This window comes from Indicator indicator, chromosome Z (assembly GCF_027791375.1).
Source record: "Indicator indicator isolate 239-I01 chromosome Z, UM_Iind_1.1, whole genome shotgun sequence".
NCBI classification, from domain to species: Eukaryota; Metazoa; Chordata; class Aves; order Piciformes; family Indicatoridae; genus Indicator; species Indicator indicator.
Genome location: NC_072053.1, coordinates 82,124,395 through 82,149,403, shown reverse-complemented (window position 1 = coordinate 82,149,403; position 25,009 = coordinate 82,124,395). Strand labels below are relative to the sequence as shown.

Below are 25,009 nucleotides of genomic sequence, written 5' to 3'. Positions count from 1 at the left end.
AAAAGACCCTAGTCATGTTGCCATCCTGCTTAAAAGACCCTAGTCATGTTGCCATCTTGCTTAAAAGACCCTAGTCATGTTGCCATCTTGCTTAAAAGACCCTAGTCATGTTGCCATCTTGCTTAAAAGACCCTAGTCATGTTGCCATCTTGCTTAAAAGACCCTAGTCATGTTGCCATCTTGCTTAAAAGACCCTAGTCATGTTGCCATCCTGCTTAAAAGACCCTAGTCATGTTGCCATCCTGCTTAAAAGACCCTAGTCATGTTGCCATCTTGCTTAAAAGACCCTAGTCATGTTGCCATCCTGCTTAAAAGACCCTAGTCATGTTGCCATCTTGCTTAAAAGACCCTAGTCATGTTGCCATCTTGCTTAAAAGACCCTAGTCATGTTGCCATCCTGCTTAAAAGACCCTAGTCATGTTGCCATCCTGCTTAAAAGACCCTAGTCATGTTGCCATCCTGCTTAAAAGACCCTAGTCATGTTGCCATCCTGCTTAAAAGACCCTAGTCATGTTGCCATCTTGCTTAAAAGACCCTAGTCATGTTGCCATCTTGCTTAAAAGACCCTAGTCATGTTGCCATCCTGCTTAAAAGACCCTAGTCATGTTGCCATCCTGCTTAAAAGACCCTAGTCATGTTGCCATCTTGCTTAAAAGACCCTAGTCATGTTGCCATCTTGCTTAAAAGACCCTACTTGTATGGGCATTGTTTCACCCAGATGCCCACTTTGGTTACCTCCAGGGTCTGTGTGACTACACACGCACACTCTGTTCCCATCAGTGGGATAACTGCCCTTAGGGTTTAATTCCCACCCTTCACATGCACACAATTTATTACCAATTTTTGGTTTGTCTTGCTCTCTCCATACTGAAAATTTCATCTTTCCTATCAGTGGGATAACTGCCCTTAGGGTTTAATTCCCACCCTTCACATGCACACATTTTCTTACTAATTTTAAGTTGTTGGTGGTGTTAGGAGCAGTAGATGTGAATTGCACCAAGGGGAAAAATTCCTCTGTGTTCCTACAAAGCACAGCAAAGGGCTGTATCCTTTAGTGAGTCTATGACTCAAAGCATCAAACTTTCCTGGTAGCTGAATTGGCACAACTGTACAATATTGCTGTTACATCGTATCTATGAATATGGAGAGATGAGAGTGGAGGATGTTCAATATATTCGTCAGTGACTTGGATGAGGGGACAGAGTGTACCTTCAGCAAGTTTGCTGATGATACAAAATAGGAGGGGTGGCTGATACACCAGAAAGCTGCGCTGCCATCCAGCATGACCTGGACAGGCTGGAGAGTTGGGCAGGGAGTTATCCTTATGAAGCTCAACAAGTGTGTGGTACTGCACTTAGGGAGGAATAACCACATGTATCAGTACAGGCTGGGGACTGACCTGCTGGAAAGCAGCTCCATGGAGAAGGACCTTGGAGTTCTGGTGGACAACAGGATGACATGAGCCAGCAGTGTGCCCCTGTGGCTAAAAGGCCAGTGGGTATCCTGGGGTGCATCAAGAAGAGTGGCAAGCAGGTTCAGGGAGATTCTCCTGTCCTTCTACTCTGCCTTATCTACTGTACTGGGTCCAGTTCTGGGTTCCCCAGTTCAAAAAGGACAGGGAACTGCTTGAAAAGGTACAAGGAAAGGATGCATAGATGGTTATGGCACTAGAACATCTCTTAAGAAGAAAGGCTGAGGGACTTGGGACTTTTTAATCTGGAAAAGAGAATACCTAATGCTTAAAATACTTAGAGGATGGGTACCAGGAGAGTGGGGCCAGGTTTTTTTCAGTTGTGCCCAAGGATGGAGCAAGACATAAGGGACACAAACTTGAAGGCAAGAAATGCCATCTAAACACAAGCAGGACCAGGCTGCCCAGAGAGGTGATGGAGTCTCCATCTCTGGAATTGTTCAAAACTTGCCTGGATGCTAACTAGCTGTGCTGTGCAACCTGCTCTGAGTGAACCTTCTTCAGCTGGGGGAGGTGGATAGGTGATCTCCAGAGGTCCCTTTCGACTCACAGAATCACACAGAATTAACCAGGTTGGAAAAGACCTCAGAGATCATCAAGTCCAACCTATCACCCAACACCATCTCATCAACTAAACCATGGCACTAAGTGCCTCCTCCAGTCTTATTTTAAACACTTCCAGGGACGCTGACCCCACCACCTCCCTGGGCAGCCCATTCCAAACTCTTGTGATTCTGTGAGGGACCATGTCACACTTCTATAAATGTTCTTCAGCTCATAGAAGACACACATCATGGGAGCTGTACATGGTCTGGTGAGGCTGCATCTGGAATACTGTGTCCAGTTCTGGGCCCCTCAGTTCAAGAAGGACCTCAGGGAACTGCTTGAAAGAGTCCAGCACAGAGCCACAAAGATGATGAGTGGAACATCTTCATTATGAGGAGAGCCTGAGGGAGCTGAGGCTCTTTAGCTTGGAGAGGAGGAGCCTGAGGGGTGACCATGTTAATATTTATAAAAATGTGCAGGGTGAGTGCCAAGGGGATGGAGTGAAGCTCTGCTGGGTGATGCCCAGTGACAGCAGAAGGGGCAGCGGTGGAAGCTGAGGCATAGGAAACATCAGGAAAAATTTTTTCCCTGTGAACACTGGAACAGGCTGTCAAGGGGGATGTGGAATCTCCCTCTCTGGAGATATTCAAAACCCACCTGGATGTGTTTCTCTGTGATCTGGTATAGGTGATCCTGAGCTGGATGATCTTTTGAGGTCCCTTCCAGCCCCTAACATTCTGTGATTCTGTGAAAGCTCGTTGGTTGACTTAGGAAGCCCTGTGGAAATAACATTTGGTTTGGTGGTGGTGTCTTCTGTGGGGTTAGAGTAAGACAGTGTGAGTGCTGACGGCTTCTTCTAGAGTGATTTCAAAATAAGGTGTTATTCCCTATGTAATTTAATACAGTTTTCAAGGTGCTTTCAGATGGGTGTGGAACAGAGTACCTGATGTTGCCACCTGACAATCTCCAGGTTACAGTCTTTGGATTTTTTCTTTTTGTGTGCCTGGAGCAATAACCTGTTTGAGGAGAGCAGAAGAAAAATCTGAAGAATTTGACACTTGCCTCTTTTTTTTTTTTTTTTTTTTTTCATTTACTCCATGAAAAATCAGATGCCTTCCCAGAGTGCTTGTATATACAAGTCTTTAAAAGGCAGCTCGAGGAGAATCTTTTTTTTTTATTAGTCTCTGTCTGTGAGGTCTGAAGAGAACTTTTCTAACTCTTAATGAAGCTAGATATTTTAGGGTTATTTTGAGGTATTTTAGGGTTTGATGCTTTTTGGTTTTTATTGTTTGTTTGTGGGGTTTTTTGTTTTGATTTTTCTTTGTGGCTTTTTTTGTTTGGTATTTTTTGAGTTTGTTTTTTTGTGGGTTTTTTTTTTTGTGGTTTTGTTTGTGTTGGTTGGTTGGGTTGGTTTTTTATGTTTTCTGTTATGACTGATGCTCTGCAGCATAGCATTTTAGCTGAGTTCTATTTTTTTAGATTCTCTGTTCTTTCACATCTGCTACTTAAAGTCAGTTTTTTAATAATGAAGGTATTTTATCCAAAACAAGCTTGTTTAAAGTTTTCTAGGTTTCATTAAAGCTTCTTCCAGCTACAGCAGATAAAAGATATTTTGGAAGATAATCAGAGAATCATAGACTGCTTTGTGTTGGAAGAACCTTTAAAGGTCATCTTGTCCCACCCCCACCACAGTCAGCAAGGACATCTGCAACTAGAGCAGGTTGCTCAGAGCCCCAAACACCCTGACCTGGAATGTTAAGCTTTCTTAGGAAACTGCCCTGAAAAAGTGATTATGTTCCTTTTCCTGACAGCAAAGTGGTGATTTACCATATGCAAACACAGCTTGGACAAATTTTCTCTGAGATCAATGTTCCAGATTATTCTGGTCAAGTTTAAAATTAAATCAATTGAGTGTCATAGAGTCACAGAATGCTTTGGGTTGGAAGAGACTTTTAAGGGTCATCTTGTCCAAACCCCATCTGGGAATAAAAAGGATTTATTTCCTGTGTAAAACACACTTTCTGGCTCTTGCTCTCTCCCTGAGAGGGACATTCTCCAGTCATTTTGCATGTTCTGACATCAGCATGTGTCACTGCAAGCATAATCAAGTCCATGCTGGTCCAGGCATGCCACATGGGTTGGTGACCCATCCCTCCTTGGCCCCATTTGTGGGACCAGGAGTGAGACAGGGCAGGAGGGAAGTGCAGGACTGACTGGCTGCAGCTTTGATGGCAGTGATCCCTGCTTTGCAGGAGCTGGGGACTTTCACACACCTCATCTCTTGTTTCCTTGTGCTTCTGACAGCTCCAGCAATGGAGAGAGAGGAGCTGTTGCTGCTCTTTTGAAGCCACTCATGGAGTGCCTGCTTGCTCTGCAGTAGGGTTTGGAAAAGGGTTTATAAAAGGGAGTGGAGTATTGCTTCAGGAAGAACATTACTTTTGCACTCAGGACTTGGTATTTGGATGCAGCAGAACTTCTAATGCTTCTAACATTCAGGGTGGGTTTTTTGGGGTTGATTAAATCCAAGTAGGCTGCAGGCAGGATTATACTGGAGTAGGCACTGGTTCCCATGAAACTTTGCAAGACAAAGCTGTGGCAAGCCAAGCAGTTGTTACAAATTTAACTTGCTTTGTTGGAGGAAATATGACAAGTGGTTGTGAACAAAATTAGCTCAGCCTTTCTTTATACTTTCTGCATCAGTTTAACACAAAGGAAACAGAGCAGCACACAGGATGATGCTGATAAACTTCTTACACTGACTGACAAACTAAAAAGAGCTTAAAGGAAAGTACAGCATGAAAGGTGGTGATGGAGGAGAGCTAGAGGGAGAGAGGGAGGGTGAAAGGAGCTGCAAACACACCAGGGTTTCCAGCTTAAAGAAGTTTTCTTGTTTTCATGCTTTTAGTTTGTGAGCTACATGTGCACACAGACTGTATCCTGTTTGCTTGCAGTGACTGCCGGCAGTGTCACCAGGATGGGCACCAGGACCACGTAAGTGCAGATGTCTTTGCAGCAGAAAACAGTCATGAATTTTCACTGTGAAAACATGGGCTAGAGGAGAGGGAGGAGTCTTGGCCTTTTCTTTTGCCTGCTGCCAATTATCAAAGCATTCTTTCTTGCTTATTGGCAGACAAAGGAAGTGTGTAGCTTCAGAATGTGTCACAGATAGTGAGATGAGCTTGAGTTCTAAAATGTTCATGATGCTTATTGAAGCTGTGTTGAAAAGTCTGTGCAGTGTATACAAGTTCCTAATCTGGAGGAAAAAAAATCAAGCATCATACCTAAAAATGTACATTTCAGAAGCTGGCATGGAACTTTTTTTTTTTTTTTTTTTTTCCCCTGTATGTTGAGTTGTTAGCTGCATCACTGAAGCCTTAGCATGTTCCTCAGACTTCCTGCAATCTGACTGAAGCAAGACTGCCTAGCTTCTCACTGTAAAACACATTCATAATACTGACCTTTCAGGATCTTTTTACTAAAAAAGAATATGGTTTTGGGTGGACTGTGAGGAAAAAGCACCATGTGATAAATTTTTTTTGTAGTTTGGGTGAAATGTGAGATCCTTCCAGTTCATACTTATAATGAAAAAATACCTAATGTCCTAATCTGTGTTGCTGTTTCCTCAGAACAGTTTGAATTGCTGACTTTAGAGTTAAGTTGAAGGTGCTTCTGTTCCCCCAGGATACTTACCATCACCACTGGAGGGAGGGAAACCTTTCTTCAAGTGCTCGTTGTGAAGTCTGCAAAAAAACCTGTGGCTCTTCTGAGGTGCTGTCTGGCATGAGATGTGAATGGTGTGGCATCCTGGTATGTTGTGCTGTTGCCTATATTGGTGGGAAACTTTATATGTGTGTGTATCTGTGTCTATATCTACATATTCTTATTTAAATGCTTTATATCAATATGCTTTATTTGTACAGTCCATAAATACACTTTATACACACTTAATTTGTACACCTACTTGTATTTCTGAATTAGGTGGAGAATCTGACTTCTGCATCCTGCCCATTAGTCATTAAAATAAGCAGCTCTCAAAAATCCCAGTTAAACTTTACATAAACCCAATGGAATTAATTTTTAACAGGGACTGATTATTATAAATTGCTGCCTAGAAGCCTGGAGCTTCTGTGTGAAATCAGAATTTCTTTCAAATTACATGAGCTCTGCAAGGTCAAAGACTTGCCATTCTGATAGGCTTATTCCTCTTTCAGTGTTGGAATGGTTCTGAACCTGTGTGGTTGGGTTTTTGTTTTCTAAGCTGTCAGTATGTTTCTGTGGTTTTCTGTTCACATGAGGCAGGTTTAATTCCTGTGCAAAATGATGGTACCTTTCAGTAGTCCTCATGAAAGCCTTTCACAGACTGATACACAGTCTGCTGTGCAGATAATAAATTGTTCCACCCACTTAATGCTCCCTTTTACTGAAATATGGTAAAAGTGCAAAGTACCACCAGGTGGGATGGGAAATGAATTTGTCACTTAATACAAGGCAAGGTACTATGTATGATAATGATGTAGAATTAAATCCTGAGGTTATTCAGTGTCTCAGGTGTGATCTGAATAATTTAGTTCTTTCTCAGAGTGTTATGGGGGTTTTATTTTTAATTTGATTGACAGTTTATGAGGTGAGAGGGGGCTGTCTTCGAGAACAGTGACAGCTGTAGCAGGCTGTGTGGCCACACATACTTCATCAATGGCAGAAGATCTCACACAGGTGTGCAGGCAGAAAGCTAGCCATTCATGTTTGGGAATCAAGCTCCAAAAAGTGTCCTCTCTGATCTGAGAGTGGGTGCAGCTGTGTAAGAGGGTATTGTTGTTTTCAGGCTGTTTGGTTTAACCTGCCTGCCTTTCCCACCTCTCCGGTAAGGAGCTGTATGGGATGGAAGAGCCAGGCTTTGAGACCAAAGCTTTACATTTCCCTGCATAAGTCAATGGCATCCTTGCCTGTATCAGCAATAGTGGGGCCAGTGGGGCCAGGGAGGTGATTGTCCTCCTTCAGTGGGCACTGGTGAGGTCACACCTTGAGTGTTGGGTTCACTTTTCAGCCACTTGCTCCACGAAGGACATTGGAAGTGCTGGAATGTGTCCAGAGGAAGGACAATGAAGCTGGTGAAGTGCCTAGAGCACAGGTCTTGTGAGGAGCAGGTGAGGGACCTGGGTTTGTTTAGTCTGGAGGAGTCTCAGGGGAGACCTTCTGGCTCTCTACAGGTCTCTGAGTTGTTGGAGCCAGGTAAGGGTTGGTTTCTTCTCCAAGGCAATAGGACAAGAGGAAATGGCCTCAAATTGTGCACAAAGGAAGGTTTAGGTTGGACATTAGAAGAAACTTCTTCACTGAAACGGTTCTCAAACACTGGAACAGACTCCCCAAGGAGTTGTTTGAATCCCCATCTGTGGAGGTATTTAGAAGATGAAGAGATGTGGTGCTGAGGGACATGTTCTAACACCAGACTTGATAGAGTTAGGGAATGGTTTGACTCGATGATCTTAAAGGTCTTATCCAATTGAAAAGATTCTATGATTCTATGCTTCTCCCAAGTAACCAGTGACAGGATGAGAGGAAATGGGCTGAAGCTGTGACAGGGGAGGTTTAGGTTGGATATTAGGAACAATTTCTTTACTGATAAAGAGTGGAGCAGGCTGTCCAGGGAGGTGATGGAGTTGTCATCCCTAGAGGTGTTCAAGAAGCCTGTAGAGGCTTTGCTTTAGGATATAGTTTAGTGGTCACGGCTGTTGGATTATGGTTGGAATTGATGACCTTAGAGGTCTTTTCCAACCTCAACAACTCTGTGATTCCCTAGCTGCACAAAACATTTAGTTTGCAAGAAAGCAGGTTTGTAGTGCTTGGAGTTTTCTTCACATCTTAAGACTTGACATTAATTGATTATATGAAAAATCAATGGATTTCGTGAAGGTGGTCAGCAAAAAGATCTGTACACCTTCTAGCCTGAGTTGTGCAATTCCAAACAAATACAAACAAATTTGCTTCCTTTGTGCCTCACCAAGTTCTAAATTGATGCTTCTATTTTCAGGCTCATGCTGCTTGCTACATAATTGTCCCACCAGAATGTACTTTTGGAAGATTAAGGAACATGATCCTTCCTCCAAGCTGTGTCCAGTTGTTCTCTCGCAACTTCAGCAAACTGCATTGTTTCAGAATATCAGAAAATTTGCAAACAGAAACAGGTAAAAAAACCCCAACTTTTCAAAGTCAAATGTTTAGGAGGCAATCTGCTGTAGAACAGCCCTGTGGAGAAGGACCTGGGAGTCCTGGTGGATAACAAGTTATCCATGGGTCAGCAATGTGCCCTTGTGGCCAAGAGGGACAATGGGATCCTGGGGTGCATTAAGAAGAGTGTATCCAGCAGATCAAGGGAGGTTCTCCTCCCCCTCTGCTCTGCCCTTTTGAGGCCACACCTGGAATATTGCATCCAGTTCTGGGCTCCCCAGTTCAAGAGGGACAGGGATCTACTTGAGAGAGTCCAAGGGAGAGCTACAAGGATGCTGAAGGGACTGGAGCACTGCCCTGTGAGGAGAGGCTGAGAGCCCTGGGGGTGTTTAGTCTGGAGAAGACTGAGAGGGGATTTTATAAATGTTTATAAATATCTGAGGGCTGAGTGTAAAGAGGGAGGGGACAGGCTCTGCTCAGGTGCACCCTGTGATAGGACAAGGGGCAATGGATAGAAACTACAGCACAGGAAGTTCTACCTCAACATAAGGAGGAACTTCTTCATTGTGAGGGTCACAGAGAGGTTGTGGAGTCTCCTTCTCTGGGGACTTTCAGGCCCCATTTGGATGTGTTCCTGTGTGACCTTGCTAGATTCTATGGTCCTGCTCTGGCAGGGGGATTGGACTTGGTGATCTCCAGAGGTCCCTTCCAACCCCTAGCATCCTGTGATCCTGTGAATGCAGCTAATTGTCAAGCATGTTTAACCAGGTGGTATAATCCACTGAAGCATAATGATTGCTAATTTTCACTGGCTTTTGTGGCAATAATATGAATTGTTGGACAAAGGAGATTTTTTGGTTTTTAGTGTAGGCTTGGTGCAAAAATGCTGAAACTGGTCCAGTTCTGTTTGAAAACTGTTCTTTAAGCAGTAAGCATGCAGAAAGGGAAAACCTAAGATCCCCAAATTTGCTTAGCAGATTAGTGTTATCTTTGCTACAAACCCTTGCTGATAGATATGTTGACTTTTTTTATTTGGCACACGATGTACACAGATATTTTTGTTTGCCTTTTTGGTTAAGCATCTGTCCTCCTAAGATTTCTGTACTGAAAGGAAATTAGGTGTTTTGGAGGGTAATGTTCTGCTGCCATCTAGAGTGTATGTTTGTTTAGCAGCTCTTTAGGATCAAGAGAATAGTTTAAGATGCTGAAGCATTTTCCTGATGTAGAATTTTGATGATTATGTTCTTGTAAAGCCTTTCTTCTGGTGCTTTAATATATCAGGAAAGCAAATAAAAGGTAGGCTAAATATAGGTTGTAGAAGTACTGTGTCCATCTCTGGAGCCCTTCACGCAGGAAGGATGTGGACCTGATAGAGCAGGTCCAGAGGAGGGCCACAAAGATGATCGGGGGTTGGAACACCTCTACTCTAAGGATGGAACTGGGGTTGTTCAGCCTACAGAAGAGAAGGCTCCAGGGAGACCTAACAGCAGCCTGCCAGTACCTGAAGGGGGCTACAAGAAGGCTGCAGAGAGACTGTTTACAAAGGGCTGCAGTGACAGGATGAGGGGAAATGGCTTCAAACTAGAGAAGAGTAGATATAGATTGGATGTTAGGAGGAACTTCTTTACTGTGAAGGTGGTGGAACACTGGAACAGGTTTCCCAGGGAGGTGGATGAGGCCCCATCCTTGGATGTATTCAAGGGCAGTCACAACAGGGCTCTGAGCAACCTGACCCTGACTGCAGGGGTGTTGGGCTAGTTGACCTTTGGAGGTCCCTTCAAACCCAAACCACTCTGTTATTCTGTAAACTTAAATATTTTCAAGGGCACATTTTTCCACCTGAACCTTCTGCACTGAACATGTGGGTTTGGTTTTAGTGAGGGCAGCTCCTCACTGCACATTCTCATGTGCAGAAGCTATAGCATGAGTCCTGCTACTGCATAACCTACATGACCCTAAGTCTGCCTAACCTAAGTATACTGAAGTGACCTATAAAAGTGTGGATGTGGAGTGGAGGCTTTATGTTGCTTGGGTTGGTGTGTCTTTATCAGTGAGTTATTTTCCTTTTTAATCAGTTTGATGGGAGAAGGGGAAATACAGCACAAGCTTTGAACATCATGGAGTTTTTTATGTCCCTAACATAAGGAATACCAAAAATCCACCTGGATGAACTTTGTTTTGCTGTTGTGGTGGTTTTAAGGCTATGCCTTTTAATTTCTTTTCAACCCACCACAATTGTAAACCTTGGTTCAAATCTGTTGTTAGGTATGCTGGTAGTGTTCCAAGGGCTTAAATGAAGATAAAGGTATATTATCATTAACAGAAGTTAATCAACAAACTTTTAAACACCTCTTTGGTTGTGACTCTTCTGATGTTAACTGAGTTTGTCTTTTAAACAGTGATGTGTCCTTTCAACATGTCAGACTTAAACTTGTTCTTTTTATCATTTTAAAATCACCTCTAAGTACAAATTGAACACAGAAGCCAAGGTTAGAAGCTTGCTGCAGCTTCTAGTCTCATCTCTCATTATTTTAATCCAATAGAAGAGAAAGTTTTGCACTTTAGGACTTAGGCTACATGCTAAGTGAATCAGTTCGTGCTACTCACATTTAAGCTTTTGTGAGGTGAAAACATTTTTTTTGCATTTCTTTGATTAAAATGTGTGTTTTGTACTTTGAATTGAGTAAATGCAGTGCAGATCAATCATTATCTAGCGGTCAGGGAAAACAGTAACTTAATCTGGACCATTTCCAGTGCTTTAATATGAGTACTGGGACCAGTCTCGTTTAACATCTTGTCAGTGACATGGACAGTGGCATTGAGTGCAGCCTCAGAAAGTTCACCAATGACACCAAGCTGTCTGGTGTGGCTGACAGGCTGGAGGGAAGGGATCTATCCAGAGAGACCTGGACAGGCTGGAAAGCTGGGCCCATGCCTACCCCATGAGGTTCAACAAGACCAAATGCAAGATCCTGCATCTGGGTGAGGGCAATCCCAAGCACTGATACAGATTGGGCAGGGACTGGCTTGAGAGCAGCCCTGAGGAGAGGGATTTGGGGGTGCTGGTGGATGAGAAGCTCAACAGGAGCTGTCAATGTGCACTTGCAGCCCAGAAAGCCAACCAGAGCCTGGGCTGCATCAGGAGAAGTGTGGCCAGCAGGTCAAGGGAGGTGATTCTCCCCCTCTGCTCAGCTCTGCTGAGACCCCACCTGGAGTACTGCATCCAGTTCTGGAGCCTCTATTACAAGAGGGATCTGGACATGCTGGAAGGTGTCCAGAGAAGGGCCACCAGGATGATAGAGGGCTGGAGCTCCTCTGCTATGGAGACAGACTGAGAGAGTTGGGGCTGTTCAGTGTGGAGAAGAGAAGGCTCCGAGGTGACCTTCTTGTGGCCTTCCAGTATCTGAAGGGGGCTACAAGAAAGCTGGGGAGGGACTTTTTAGGATGCAGGGTGGTGATAGGACTGGGAGGAATGGAATAAAGCTAGAGGAGGAGGGTTTAGATTAGATATTAGGAAGAAATTCTTCCCCATGAGAGTGGTGAGACACTGGAAGAGGTTGCCCAGTGAGGTGGTGGAAGCCTCATCCCTGGAGGTTTTTGCAGCCAGGCTGGATGTGGCTGTGAGCAACCTGCTGTAGTGTGAGGTGTCCCTGCCCATGGCAGGGGGGTTGGGACTGGATGACCCTTGAGGTACCTTCCAATCCTGACAATTCTGTGACTGTATTAAAAAAAAAAAAAAAGAAAACACATTTGGAAAGCCAGAATGCCATTTTATAAAGCTCAGTATGCACATACCCAGATAAAATACAGCAACACCCTGAAAAACCTCTTTTCTAACACCGGATCTGTCTTCTGCCAGTCTGTGAGAATTTCTGCTTCTTGGGTTCACCTCCCCATCATGTGGAGGGCAGGGTGGAAGGGCTGCTGACACCCAAGGGATCAGGAGCTGAGCTGTGGGAACACTCCCCTTTCTTCCTGCTGTTGATCTCAGTCATACTTCTGAGCTTGATGGTTGCCCCCAGCACTTGACATCTTCCTTTTTTCATGGTCAGTGGTCCATGGCTGTGGGCACAGCCAAAGGCTGAGGCATGGAGAGGAGAAGAGTATTTACATGTGGTCTGCTTGCACGTGAGGTGTTTTGTTCTGCTTTTCCTTAATGGTGTGTGACACTTGTTTCAGCACCTAGGTCTCTGATGTTCAGCTACAAGTCTGGTGGCTCCCCATGTGGCTCCTTGTTACACTGTTCACATCCTGTTGAGCCTTGCTTTAAGACCCGTTGCTGGAGTTTTGCTGCTCTCGGTCATCTGCTGGAGATCAGCTGTCTGCAGGTCCCTGCCAAAGGTACCAAATGCCATCACTATGCAGAGCTTTCCCTCTGCCCAGATCCTTCCTTCAGAATGGAGCTGGAAACTGCCTTGAACTGGTTTTCCTATCATCCTGCACCCAGAGAGCTTGGTGCTCTGGCCCAGTAGTCCTTCTTATTGTCCATGCTCACAGAGGAGACCTGCATTTTCTTTCTAAAACTCACTAGGTCCTGGCACATGCTGAAAGTTACCTCAGGGGTCCAGCAGCTCCCTGGTGCTTTTCAGGACATGTTTTGAGCTCTTCTGGCTATGGTGCATCTTGGGACAGCTGCCCTGGGTGTCACTGATGCTTCTTCAGGGGAAGATGTAGATGCAGGGTGGGAGATCTCATTAAAGATTGCACACACTGGAGGATAATTAGCACTTGTGTAGGACACAGCAAGCTTGCTCATTCAGAAGTGCTCATGAGCATGCATGAAGGGTGCTCTTCTGTTGCCACAGCTGGAAAAAGGCATTGATCAGAAGAGCACAAAAAGACCACTTTGAAGTACCAAAGAAGCTCTGACTGTCACCTGGATGAGTTAACTGCTGCAGACACAGCTCTTCCCAAGCTGATGACTGGCAAGTGCCAGATGACTTGTCCTAGGCAGAGAATGAGTGCATCATCATTGTTGACCTGTTGGGGAGCATCTGTCCGGGTTAGCTTTTGCCACTTAGTAAATGCTAACCTTCATAGGCAACATTCAGTGCACATCTCTGTGCTGAAAGTGGCTGTTCAAAACTCTTTTGTGTTACCAGGAGAAGCCCTGGCAGAGCAGTTCTCTTCACTTCCTCCAAGTGACTCCTCTTTTAGTGTGTTCAGAAATAGTCATTGAACTTCACTGGAATAGTCTCAGGATGCTATTAGTATAGATTTCCTGATTACTCAGACAAGGGAGAAAGAGTAATAAAAGAAAAATGTCAGCTTCTTCCCATCTAAACTTAGAAAAAGGAGAGAATTGGGAGCAGCCAGGAATTCTTTCATTTCTCATTGTATGTACTAATCTTTTTTTTTTTTTTTTTTTTTTAAATCTGATTTTGTCTGAAGTGAAATTCAGGAAGGCATTCAGCTTCCACTCACTTCAGACCTTCAGGTTTCAAAACCTTAATGGCTAGATTTCTTTCCAATATGAAAGTTTGTTTGTCAGCTGTAATGGGGAAAGTATTTCAACTTCTCTTTTATATTTTAAAAACCCCAACCCAGAAACATTGTTGTTGGTCTTTCTTGTACTCATTTGACTTGGTGGAAGTCAGTCATTACCCAGATAATTCAGTAGAACACACCTTTTTTGACATGCTGTGATTCTGCTTCTTGGAAGGTTTCCCTACTATCTGACTTTACTGTTTTTATTTTCTGTCTCTAGGGTTGTGCTTCAGTTTCCTACTTTCTCCCTCATCTGCAAGGCATGGATTTTACAAAGGTGTTGCCTGGCTTTTATCTTTCAGGAGCTTTGTCTGCCTCCCAGTCAAGGCTGAGTGGGAGTTTGAGTGGGTAGGAGTGTGATTATGTGATGAGGTTGGCTGATGGTCAGGTTGGATGGGGCCATGAGCAACCTCGTCTAGTGGAAGGTGTCCTTGTTTATGGGATTGGGTGATCTTTAAGACACCTTCCAGCCCAAACCATTCCATGATTCTATTGCCACCCTTAGACTAGAAAAAATTATCACCTTTGGAATTGCACCAGTCTTCCTGTATGGATCTGAGTGTCAGGAATGAGAATGCAGTCAGGATACTCTAGCTTCACAGAAGCAAATGTAAATGTTAGTAGCTTTTATTATGATCTTTTCAAAGCATTTTATGTATGATTTTATGAGCTGTGTTATTATCTGACATGTCAGGTCCTTGCTTTTAGTGACAGCAATGAGCTGCTGTCAAAGTCCTCTTCTGGAGTGCAGTAATATATTTATTTTTTCCTTTTTGGATGTCAGCAAATTTATTTTTCAGTTATGGAAATTATTTATATAATAGCCATGCTTCTGGAAAGCTCTTACTGCAGTTCCTGGACTGCTTTGGTGATTTAAAACTTAATGGAAACCATATAAACTTCAACCCTAGGCAATCATCACAGCTCAAGAAAAGGGATGCAGAACAGTAGTAGCAATATTAAAGCTAATAATAGAGGGATTTGAGGTATGTTTTCTTGTAGTTACAAGACAGTGCAAGTTTGGGTTTCTTTAATGTTGGTCATTTGTTTAAATAATATGGATTATTATAAAATAAGCAGAAGAAGAAAATGTGCTTTTTTTTGACTGAATCCTTTTGTGTTAGCTTCTTTGGGCTTCCCTGGTGGAAACCATCATGAAATGGCAAACACTTTTTTTTTTTGTTTGTTTGGGTTTTTTTTTTTTTTTGTTCTGTTTTGTTTTTTTGTTATTCTTTCTCTAGTTCAGATTAACAGGAATCCTTTCTCAAACTGTTTCTGTTTTCACAGATGAAGATGATGATGTTGATGGGTCACCACAGGGATCAGCAAAGGATGTCCAAATTTCAACAGATTCAAGTAAGCAGAATTTCAGTAAGTGGTGAATAATCCAGTCTTTGTTGATGTAACCCTACCTTGCTTTGATTGATGAAAAAAAATACTAAATGACTATTTTGTTTGTTTGTTTGTTTTGTAATGCTAGGTATCAATTTGATGTCCAAAATTTTTGGCCCAACACATTTATCCAGGGTCTTACAAATATCTCATCAATATTTTCCACTGATAGATTGGCATAAACGTGCTTGTTACCCTGACAGGGTAGTGTCTGTGTTCTCAGCACCTTAGCTGGAGGAAGAAAGTGTGCTGATAACAATCCATAGATAAGCAACCAATTTAAAGGGCAGATAATATGTCTTTTCAAACCCTTTTGCTTTTAAGATAGCTGGATCCAAATCTTACTGAAAACACCAGTTTTCAGTTGAATTGAATTTCAATTCAATTGAATTTCTGGGTTTTTTCTTGGTTGGTTTTGTTTGTTTGTTTTTTGTTGATTTGGGTTTGGTTTTGTGGTGGTTTTCATTTTGGTTTGGGTTTATTATTGGTACTTTCTTTTTTTTGGGGGAGGGGGAGGTTGTTGGGGTTTTTGTTTGCTTGTTTTGGTGTTTATTGGTTTGGTTTGGCTTTTTTTCAGTGAAAGGGTTTTACAGTTAATTCTTATGTATGGAGAGTTTCCTGGGGTTCACATTAGCCAAACTCATCCTTTTCAGAAGCCAAGCACAATTTAAGGGCATCCCAGCCCCTATATCCATATTAGTAACCAGAAAAATAAGGAGCTTACTTGCTAACATAATATATCTGTGTGGATTGTTGTTAAAAAAAAAGCTAAATGTCAAGTAAGTATTTTTTTTCTATATTTTTTCTTTTTTCCCCCCTCCTCACAAATGTTCGTACAAAATTAACAGGATAATTTTGTAAATGCTCTTTGGATTAAAAAACAAACAAACAAACAAAACTAACCCAGTTTAGTAAATAATTAACTAATAAATGGAAGTGATCTCAAGCACACTTTTGTTCTGAAGCTGGTGTCTGTTAATGCCTGTAGGTCATGATCCACCACTGTGCTCTCTTATTATGGGGTCAGGCTGTGAGGCAATGCATTTTATCCAAGAAACTACCACTTTTTCCAGTGATGTAAGTGGCTTAAGTGGTTGAGTGGACTTCTTGACTTCACCAACTAAGCCTATTTCCCTTGCTCCTGACTGTGAAAGACAGCAAAGTATGTATCCAGATACTTCACCTGGTTTGGTTGTACAGCTTTAGGCAGCCAGCTCAAAAGAAGGAGAGAAAGAAAATAAAAAGACAGGAAAATCTGGGGCAGGACACAAAGTTCAGTATGTCCTTTGTTCACACAGTGTGTCATTTGTGGGCAGGAGAAAGCAGCAGGAAATGGTATGTTTCCATGGGCCCTGTGAGGAATGGTTACTTGTGTGTTACAGACAACATGGGACATGAAAGAAAATTAATTCCTCTTGACACATTTTCAGAGGTCAGTGGTAGAGGTCAGGAACATTGCCATGAATTAGAAAGCTCAATAGAATTAACCAGGTTGGAAAAGACCTTTGAGATCTTCAAGTCCAACCTATTGCCTAACACCCTCCAATCAACTAAGCCATGGCACCAAGGGCCTCATCCAGTGTTTTTTTAAACACTTCCAGGGATGGTGACTCCATCACCTCCCAGGCAGACCATTCCAAGGCCAATCTCTCTTTCTGTGAAGATTTTTTTTTTTCCCTACCATCCAGCCTAAACCTCCCCTGGCACAGCTTGAGACTGTGTCCTCTCCTTTTGTCACCAGTTGCCTGGGAGAAGAGACCAACCCCCACCTGGCTACAACCTCCCTTCAGGTAGTTGTAGAAAGCAATAAGGTCTCCCCTGAGCCTCCTCTTCTCCAGGGATTGGTTCTGATGTCTCTTTCCAACAAAGCATTCACACAGAAAAGAATGGTGAAATGTTTGAAAGCTTCACTTCAGTGATGTTAGGGGGTTCCAGATCTGGTACCACAATAGAGGCTGAGCTGCTGCAGCATCTTGTGCGCTCTGTGGCTGAGCAGGGTGGGAGTATGTTAGTGGGAATAGCACACATGCACACACAGCCACTCTCCACCTAGGTCTCTTGGTGGACCTCCAGCCCCCACAATCTCTTCAGCAGTCCTGGAGCTCTTGGCCCCTCCAGTAGTCACCTCTGCCACCTGTCTCAGTCACAGATGCATGCACATGTAGCTCCCAGGCCACTTAACCATGCAGGTCAGGGAGTCCAGCCTGGTGTTTGCTGGTGCCCACACAACAGCTGTTCCTCTGGCTGCTGGCACTGTGGACACATGGGTCACAGTGACCTGTGTTCCTGCCTCATGTGCTGCATTCAGGAACCCATACGCATGTGTGCGTGCAGAGGAGTGGAAACCAGACCCACAGAAAGAGTTGGGCATAACCTGTGATGAGAATACAGGACAGACTGTACTGATCAGATGCAGGGCATGGCCAGGCAGACACACCAACCAGCAACCTCATTGCAGGTGACTAGCTTCTTTTACCTCCTTACCCCTCTATTTTCCCATACTTGTTCCATCCCAAACCACTTTGATCTCTCCTCCTGCCTTTGGTTCCTCCCTTAAACATCCCCTAAAAACTCTTGTACAACCTCAGAATGCTCCTCCCATACATCTTACAAAGCCCCCATGCTCTGAGTGTCTTCCTCAGTTGGTGAGGTGACCCACAGAGCTTCTTCTGACAGGTGCCACCTCTGGCCCATGGGGCTGATGCATGGCAGAATAAACAATGCTGATGCATGCAGAATAAATCTTACAAAGAGTGACTGAAGGAGCTGATCAGTTTGGAAAAGAGGAGGCTGAGGGGAGACCTCATTGCTCTCTACAACTACCTACAAGGATATTGTAGAGAGGCTGGTGCTGGTCTCTTCTCATAGGTAATTAGTGATAGACAAGAGGGAATGGCCTCAAGCTATGACTGGGCATTAGGAAAAATTTTTTCCCAGTGGTCAGACATTGGAACGTGCTGCCCAGGGAGGTGGTGGATTCCCCAAGCCTGGATGTGTTTCAAGGTGGTTTGGATGTGGTGCTTGGGGATAGGGTTTAGGGGTGAACCTTGTAGAGTAGGGTTCTGGGTTGGACTTGGTGATCCTGAGGGGCTTTTCCAACCTGAATGTTTCCATGATTCTGTGATTCTACAGCCTTCAACTAGTCAGGGTAGGGCCATGGTTTCTCTGATGACTTCCCTGGCGAAGTGTGTGGAGTTCATCTAGCAGCCATTGTGCTTCTGTGCCTCTCTGTGTGTGTATGTGGAGTCCTAACCTGTCAAATTAAGCATGGCAGAGGCACAGTTGTTGTGTGCTGGACCTCTTCCACCCATCTCTAGGTAATACCAGTTGTGTACTATGGTTCAAGAGTCGGTTGCTCATTAGGTTGTGTCTGTTGACATCATTTAGGAAGCCTCAAGAGTGTCTGTCTGAATTACATCCCACAATAGTGTAGCTTTTCTTAATTCTAGCTCTCCACATTTTACAGATTAATATTTTTTTTAAACCAGTGAAAACAAGTCAGAACAAATTGATTAGCACTGACTTGCAAAGATCTTCTTTTCAGTCGGAAAGAAGCAGCCAACAGGAAAAGATGAAAAGTCTGTAGATTAACAGTGGAAGAAAATGAGAATTAGTGGTCTGTATTCCCTTTTGTTCCTCTGCTATTGTAGTAGGCTTGCTGAGTGTAAGGTTAGAAGATGTAAATCCTGCTTTTGGGAGCTTAAAGATGTTAAGTCAACTGTGAAACTTAGCCTACCGAGATACTGAAGCCAAAAGCGTAAAAGGGCCATAAAAACAACTCTACACTTTCCGAGATGATAGATTTAACAGACTTACATGAGCAGGTTTGGAAAAGAACTGTAAATCCTTGTGCCTGGGGACCTGAGCCAGCTTCTAAGCCACTTGTCTACACAGTGAACAATTAACTTGAAGAGAACTGAATGTTGCAAGGACAGCAGGATAAACGTCATGTGGGTGCTCTCCTTGGTGTAGTTAGTTGTAATTGCCTGGGGAAAGAGTTGAGCTCCAAAGTCCATTTGCAGACTAAAATAATTAATTCTTAGTCATTCCTGAAATAATCTAACTGATAAAAACTGCTCTGTATTGACAGACCTGAGATAGCTGAGGGTGGAGGTGGAGACAACTGAAAACACTCTTTAGGGGTGCTTCTCAGGGATGTGTGCTGTCTGTTCTTCCTAAGATGCAATGTTGAGCCTAGGATTCAACCAGCACAGTTCTGCTGGAGACAGAATTCATTGCTGTGAGCTGAGTGGCAGCCATGGATGTAATTTGTCAAGCTTGAGAAGTCAAAGGCAAATTGAAAATAATAATAATAAAATAAAAATCTTTCCTATTATTTCATGGAAAGGGAAGGAAAATGTAGTTTGTTGCATATATGGAACAAATGCATCCCAGGGGAGCTATCTGAGTAATTTCTGAAGTTAAAAAGAAAAAAAGAAAGAGTTATTAAGAGCTCTCAGTTGTATGTCAATCTGGGAACATGAAAAGACATTAGATTCTGCCCTAATTGCCTGCCAGGAATCAATAGAAGCTGAAGGTACTTCGCTACTGTATAGTGAGGCATGGGCAGCTTTTATTAGTTTTAAAGCTTACCCATCACAGATAGGGGTTGAGGGATGTTGCTTCTCCATGTCCTCAGTTTCTCTCCTCACAAAAGCTTCTGTTCAATGGTACTGCAAGAGACAGCTATGTACAAGTTGAATTGCTGTGCTTGGTGTGATGCTGAAAACAATTATTTTTTCCCCCACCAAGGCAGTTTGCTTCACCTGCATTCGAATTTATTTTGCAAAAGAGGATTATCCTCAACTGTGTCGAATGAACCTAGTTACTGCTAGAGGAGGTTGTGTATTTCCTTCTCTTGGCTGAACTGCCTCTAACTACTGGGAAAAGAAAATTGAGTGTTCTGAAAAAGCAGGCATGACTTTTCTTTTGCTTTGCTTTCTCCGCTGTGTATATCTTCCTTTCCTCTCCTTGCCTCAACACTCCTTCATCTGCCTTTTCTGACACTTGATGTTGCTCACTAATGCTCTCATTTCTCACCAAGTTCTGTGTTTGTGTATATTTTACTTTATTATTTTTATTAAAGTATTTTTTTTTCCTTTTCCAGCCCATCAGTCTCTCCCTTATTCCCTTTTCTCTTCCCCTTTGGGGAGGGAGAGGGTTTCATACAGAGCATCTGTCACTTGTTTAGTGACCAATCCAGCCCTAACCCTCAACAATGCTCTTCCCCAACTTGTCTCTCCCAGCTCCCCTCCTTCCCCAAGCACTTTTACTCCCCAATGTTGCTGCCCCTTTGGCTTGGTTCCCTTTCAGTCTGTTTGTCCCTCTCTTGTTCCCTGAATCTCTTCCCCTGTCATCCTTAATGTCTCCTTACAGTTGTTGGTTAGTGTTGGCTGCTGTCGGTGTCTGTCAGGGAAGGAAAGAACATCTCATTAATGAATTCCTGAAAATGTAAAGAGTTTTTATGGAAGATCTCTTCAAGAAGAAAGATTGGAAAAAAATAACTTCTTGCAGTTCAGTAGCATCATTATCAGAAGGCTATGGAGAGGTATTTGCAGCTGTTATTAGCTAATATTAATTTATTCCCTGCTTTAGGGAATAAATTATCAGATTGAAAATCTACCCACAGATACTTAAGAACAACACAGGGATCCATGTTTTTTGGATTTTTTTTTTCTTGCATTCAGAGAGCTGGAGCACACTCTTCTATGAAGACAGGCTGAAAGTTGAGGTTGTTCAGCCTGGAGAAGACAAGGTCTTCTAGCAGCCTTCCAGGGTGTGAAGGGTGCCTCCAGTAGAGCTGAAGAGGGGCTTTTGACAAAGGCATGTAGTGATAGGATGAGGGGGAATGGCTTCAGAATGAAAGGAGCTTGACTGGGATGAGACATTAGAGAGAAAGTCTTCCCCATGTGGATAGTGAGGCACTGGAACAAGTTGCACAGGGAAGCCTCAACCCTGGCAGTGTTCAAGGCCATGTTGGATGTGGTCTTGAGCAAGCAGGTCTATGGGGGTGTCCTGCACATGGAAGGGGGATTGATCTTTAATGTCGCTTCCAAACCAAACCATTCTGTGATTCTGTGATCTCCAAAGGATGTTTTAGAGGAATCTCTCTGAGGAGGGAAATGGGGGCTGCAGTGCTGTCTGCAAACATAACTGTTCACAGAATGTCCTTTCCAGAATCACAGAATATTGGAGGCTGGAAGGGACCTGGAAAGCTCATCCAGTCCAATGCCCCTGCCAGAGCAGGATCACCTATACCAGATCACACAGGAACACAGCCGGGTGGGTTTTGAATATCTCCAGAGAGGGAGACCCCACAAACCCCTGGGCAGCCTGTTCCAATGTTCCATCACCCTGACAGGGAAAATGTTTCCATGGAACTTCCTATGCCTCAACTTCCCCTCAGTACCCCTTGTGCTGTCTTTGGGCATCACCCAGCAGATCCATCCTCTGGGCACTCACCCTGGACATCTTTATAAACATGAATGAAGTCACCTCTCAGGCTCCTCCTCTCCAAACTAAAGAGCCCTCAGCTCCCTCAGTCTCTCCTCATAAGGAAGATGTTCCACTCCATCATCTTTGTGGCTCTGTGCTGGACTCTTTCAAGCAGTTCCTAGAGGTTCTTCTTAAACTGAGAGGCCCAGAACTGGACACAATACCCCAGATGCAGCCTCACCAGGGCAGAGTAGAGAAGAACCTCTCTTGACCTACTGACCACAGCCCTTCCATGGACCACCTCTTCCATGATCCCTCTGTTGCCAGGCAGTGCTCTGCTGAGGTAGCTGTTCACCTGGCATGTAAGGGAGATAAAGTGTTCTTGTATTCGATAGACTCAAGTCATTCAATTAGTGCTTGCTCCTGCCTTATCTCAAACCTGCTGATGGTGTGGAGGAGACCTCTGCTGGAATTCTGCAAGCAGGCACAAACTGTTTTCAGGAAGAAGACAAGACAGCATGTGTGAATTTGAGGGGTTTGTCCTCTCAAGATGCTTATGAGAATGCTCAACCTTCATAAAAAGGGTCATTGTACTCTGCTAAAACCACTTAGAGGTGACTAAGCATGTCACATGTTCCTCTGAAACACAATTTAAATGGATTTGGAGCCCTACAGGCAGAGTGAGAAGCAGGTGAAGCAGGACAAGTGGTCATATATATAGGGCAGATGCTTGGAGAAGTTCTGGAGGAACCAGAAACCACCCTGGAGGAGAGGGGTGAAGAGGTGGATACCAGTATGGAAGGGTGGTTGTTAACACAGTTTTGTGCTTCAAGACTGCTTTGGAACTAAGGGAATTTGAACTGCTCATGAATACAAGCTCAGAGAAGTGACACACCTGCAAATTGCTCTCCTTGAGGAGGAAGAGCTGGAGGGAGGAAGATTGTCAGATTCTGGTAGTCTCTCTTCAAGAGCAATAAAAGAAACCATTACCTGCTTAATGGTTGCTTTGTAGGCTTTTAAGAGGAAATTCCACCAATCTGCTTGCTGTGGGCCTCTAGCTTTCTTCTAAGGCAAAAGCATTCAGGACCACATCATTTTCCTATCCCTGCCACAAGCTGCACCCAAGTCTTTTCAGAAGCTGTCTGTGAGGACTTGAAAGTCGAAGGATGTGAACTTTGGCCTCATCAAAGGCTGTTTGTTCTTTTCCCAGGAAAAGTTGGTCTCTTAGCCTCTAAAATTAGATTCCACAGTTTGGTAAATTATACCAAAGAGGAGAGGAACTTTTTGCAGTTGTTTTCCCCTTGGAAAGCATAAAGAACAGGATTGGGGTTTTGCCCCTCATTACCCCATGACTAGAGGAAAAGTAATGTGTTTTTCAGGAGAAAGTCCTGATGCTGTGTGCTGTGATCCAACAGGGAAAGGTGGACATTCAGCACTGAAATGTCACTGTAATAAAGCAGGCAGCAACTCATTTAAATACCAACATTTGTGCTTCTGTGGCATATTAGCCAGATTTTTTTTTTTTAATATACTAAGCAGTGGTGTGTAGATTTCATTTCTATAACTGGATGGTTTTCTGCCACTTTAAAACTGGGACAGTAGGGAGAAAGAGCTTTGTCTAACTTCAGGAGTGCTTATAGCTGAGCTTCCTAAGGCTAGTTAGACAAATCAGACTGGCATGAGACACCCCTTAGCTTTTATCTTGGGGATGTACACATGAATTACCTGAGAAGTGTTTTCCTGGGTGACTAGTTGTGGTCAAAAAGGTAGCTGTTCCTCCTCTTGTTCGTGCATCCACTGAAGTTCATGTGCAAGAGGACCATCGTTCATCAGGCTGCAGCAAAAGCAACCCCTGTGAGGAGAATGGTGGCAAAAATGAGGATGATTTTTTCACTGATACATCGAGCTTGGTTTGTTTGATGGACCGTCAGATTATCTTAAGGAGAGCAGTGCTGAGAGTACTGTGTGTTTATTCTCCTCTGTGTGTTTATTCTGCTCTGGTGAGACCTTACCTGGAGTACTGCAATCCAGCTCTGGAACCCTCAACACAAGGACAGGGACTAGATGGAGCAGGTCCAGAGGGGGGCCACAAAGATGCTCAGGGCAGTTGAAGTGTCTTACCTGTGTGGACAGGCTGAGGGAGCTGGGGTTGTTCAGCCTGCAGAAGAGAAGGCTCTGGGGAGATCTAATAGCAGCCTGCCAGTACCTGAAAGGGGCTACAGGAAGGCTGCAGAGAGACTGTTTACAGAGGGCTGCAGTGACAGGATGAGGGGAAATGGCTTCAAACTAGAGAAGAGCAGATTTAGGTTGGATGTTAGGAGAAACTTCTTTACCACGAGGATGGTGGAACACTGGCACAGGTTGCCTAGGGAGGTGGTTGAGGCCCCATCCTTGAAGGTATTCAAGGTGAGGCTCAACAAGGCTCTGAGAAACTTGATCTATTGGAGAATGTCCCTGCTGACTGCAGGGGTGTTGGACTGCGTGACTTTAGGAGATCCCTTCCAACCCAAACCATTTTATGATGCTATGGTTCTATTTAGCTAAGGAATGTACTTCAGCTTAGGACATTGCTACTGGTCTATAGATTTAAACTCCTCCTTGCAAACCAGTTTATTTTAAGACTCAAGCCAACTTTTTGCAACGTTTGGCTGTTCTTAGTGAGTGAGGAGCTCACAAAAAAATCTCCAGTTCAAGTTGCTGGTGATTCAGCTGGTGTCTGACAAGAGCAGACTGCAAAGGCAGGTCAGAGGAAATCAAGTACTAAAACTTGGATGATTGTTTTTATTCTCAGATGGTTGTCAACCCCCTCTGGATTGCTAGAGAAAACATTAGAGAGTTTGATAAATGTTGTGGAAGTTCACACTCAGAGCATCAGCTCTGCTGACAGTAACCAGCGTTTGCTGTGTTTTCTCAAGTTGTGTTAGCTCTGAAGCAGGTCACCCAGGACACAGTGTCTCTTGAGGTTAAAATTTGTCTATGCTAGAGTCACCATTGAGACAGCTTTGACCAGAAATGTGTTTCTAAAAGAATTTTTTCACTTTTCCTGGCATTAGTTCTCTGCTGCCTTCTGCCACATCTGGAATTTTGTGTCCAATTCTGGGCCACTCAGTTCAAGAAGGACCTCAGGAACTGCTTGAAAGAGTCCAGTGCAGAGCCACGAAAATGCTGCAGGCAGTGAAACATCTCCCTGTGAGGACAGCCTGAGGGAGCTGAGGGCTCTTTAGCTTGGAGCAGAAGAGCCTGAGGGTGACCTCATTGCTGTTGATAAAGATGTGCAGGGCAGTGTCAGGAGGATGGAGCCAGGCCCTTTTCAGAGACACCCAGTGACAGGACAAGGGGCAATGGGTGCAAAGGAGGTTCCATGTGAACATAAGGAAAAGCTTTGTCACTGTGAGGGTGACAAAGACTGGAGCAAGCTGCCCAGAGAAGTTATGGCATCTCCTTCTCTGGAGACATTCAAAACCCACCTGGATGCATTTCTGTCTGACCTGATCTAGGTGATCCTGCTCTGGC

At 43.9% G+C, this 25,009-nt stretch overlaps 1 protein-coding gene across 1 annotated transcript in view; it reads left to right on the top strand.

Annotated features, from left to right (window-relative positions):
* Positions 1-25,009, top strand: part of DGKQ (diacylglycerol kinase theta) — a 125,921-nt gene that overhangs the window by 45,621 nt on the left and 55,291 nt on the right. The window contains exons 4-8 of the mRNA XM_054397647.1: positions 4,923-5,008; positions 5,699-5,824; positions 8,046-8,199; positions 8,951-8,953; positions 14,957-15,025. Coding sequence (XP_054253622.1) covers positions 4,923-5,008; positions 5,699-5,824; positions 8,046-8,199; positions 8,951-8,953; positions 14,957-15,025 — 438 coding nt within the window. The remainder of the gene's footprint in view (positions 1-4,922; positions 5,009-5,698; positions 5,825-8,045; positions 8,200-8,950; positions 8,954-14,956; positions 15,026-25,009) is intronic.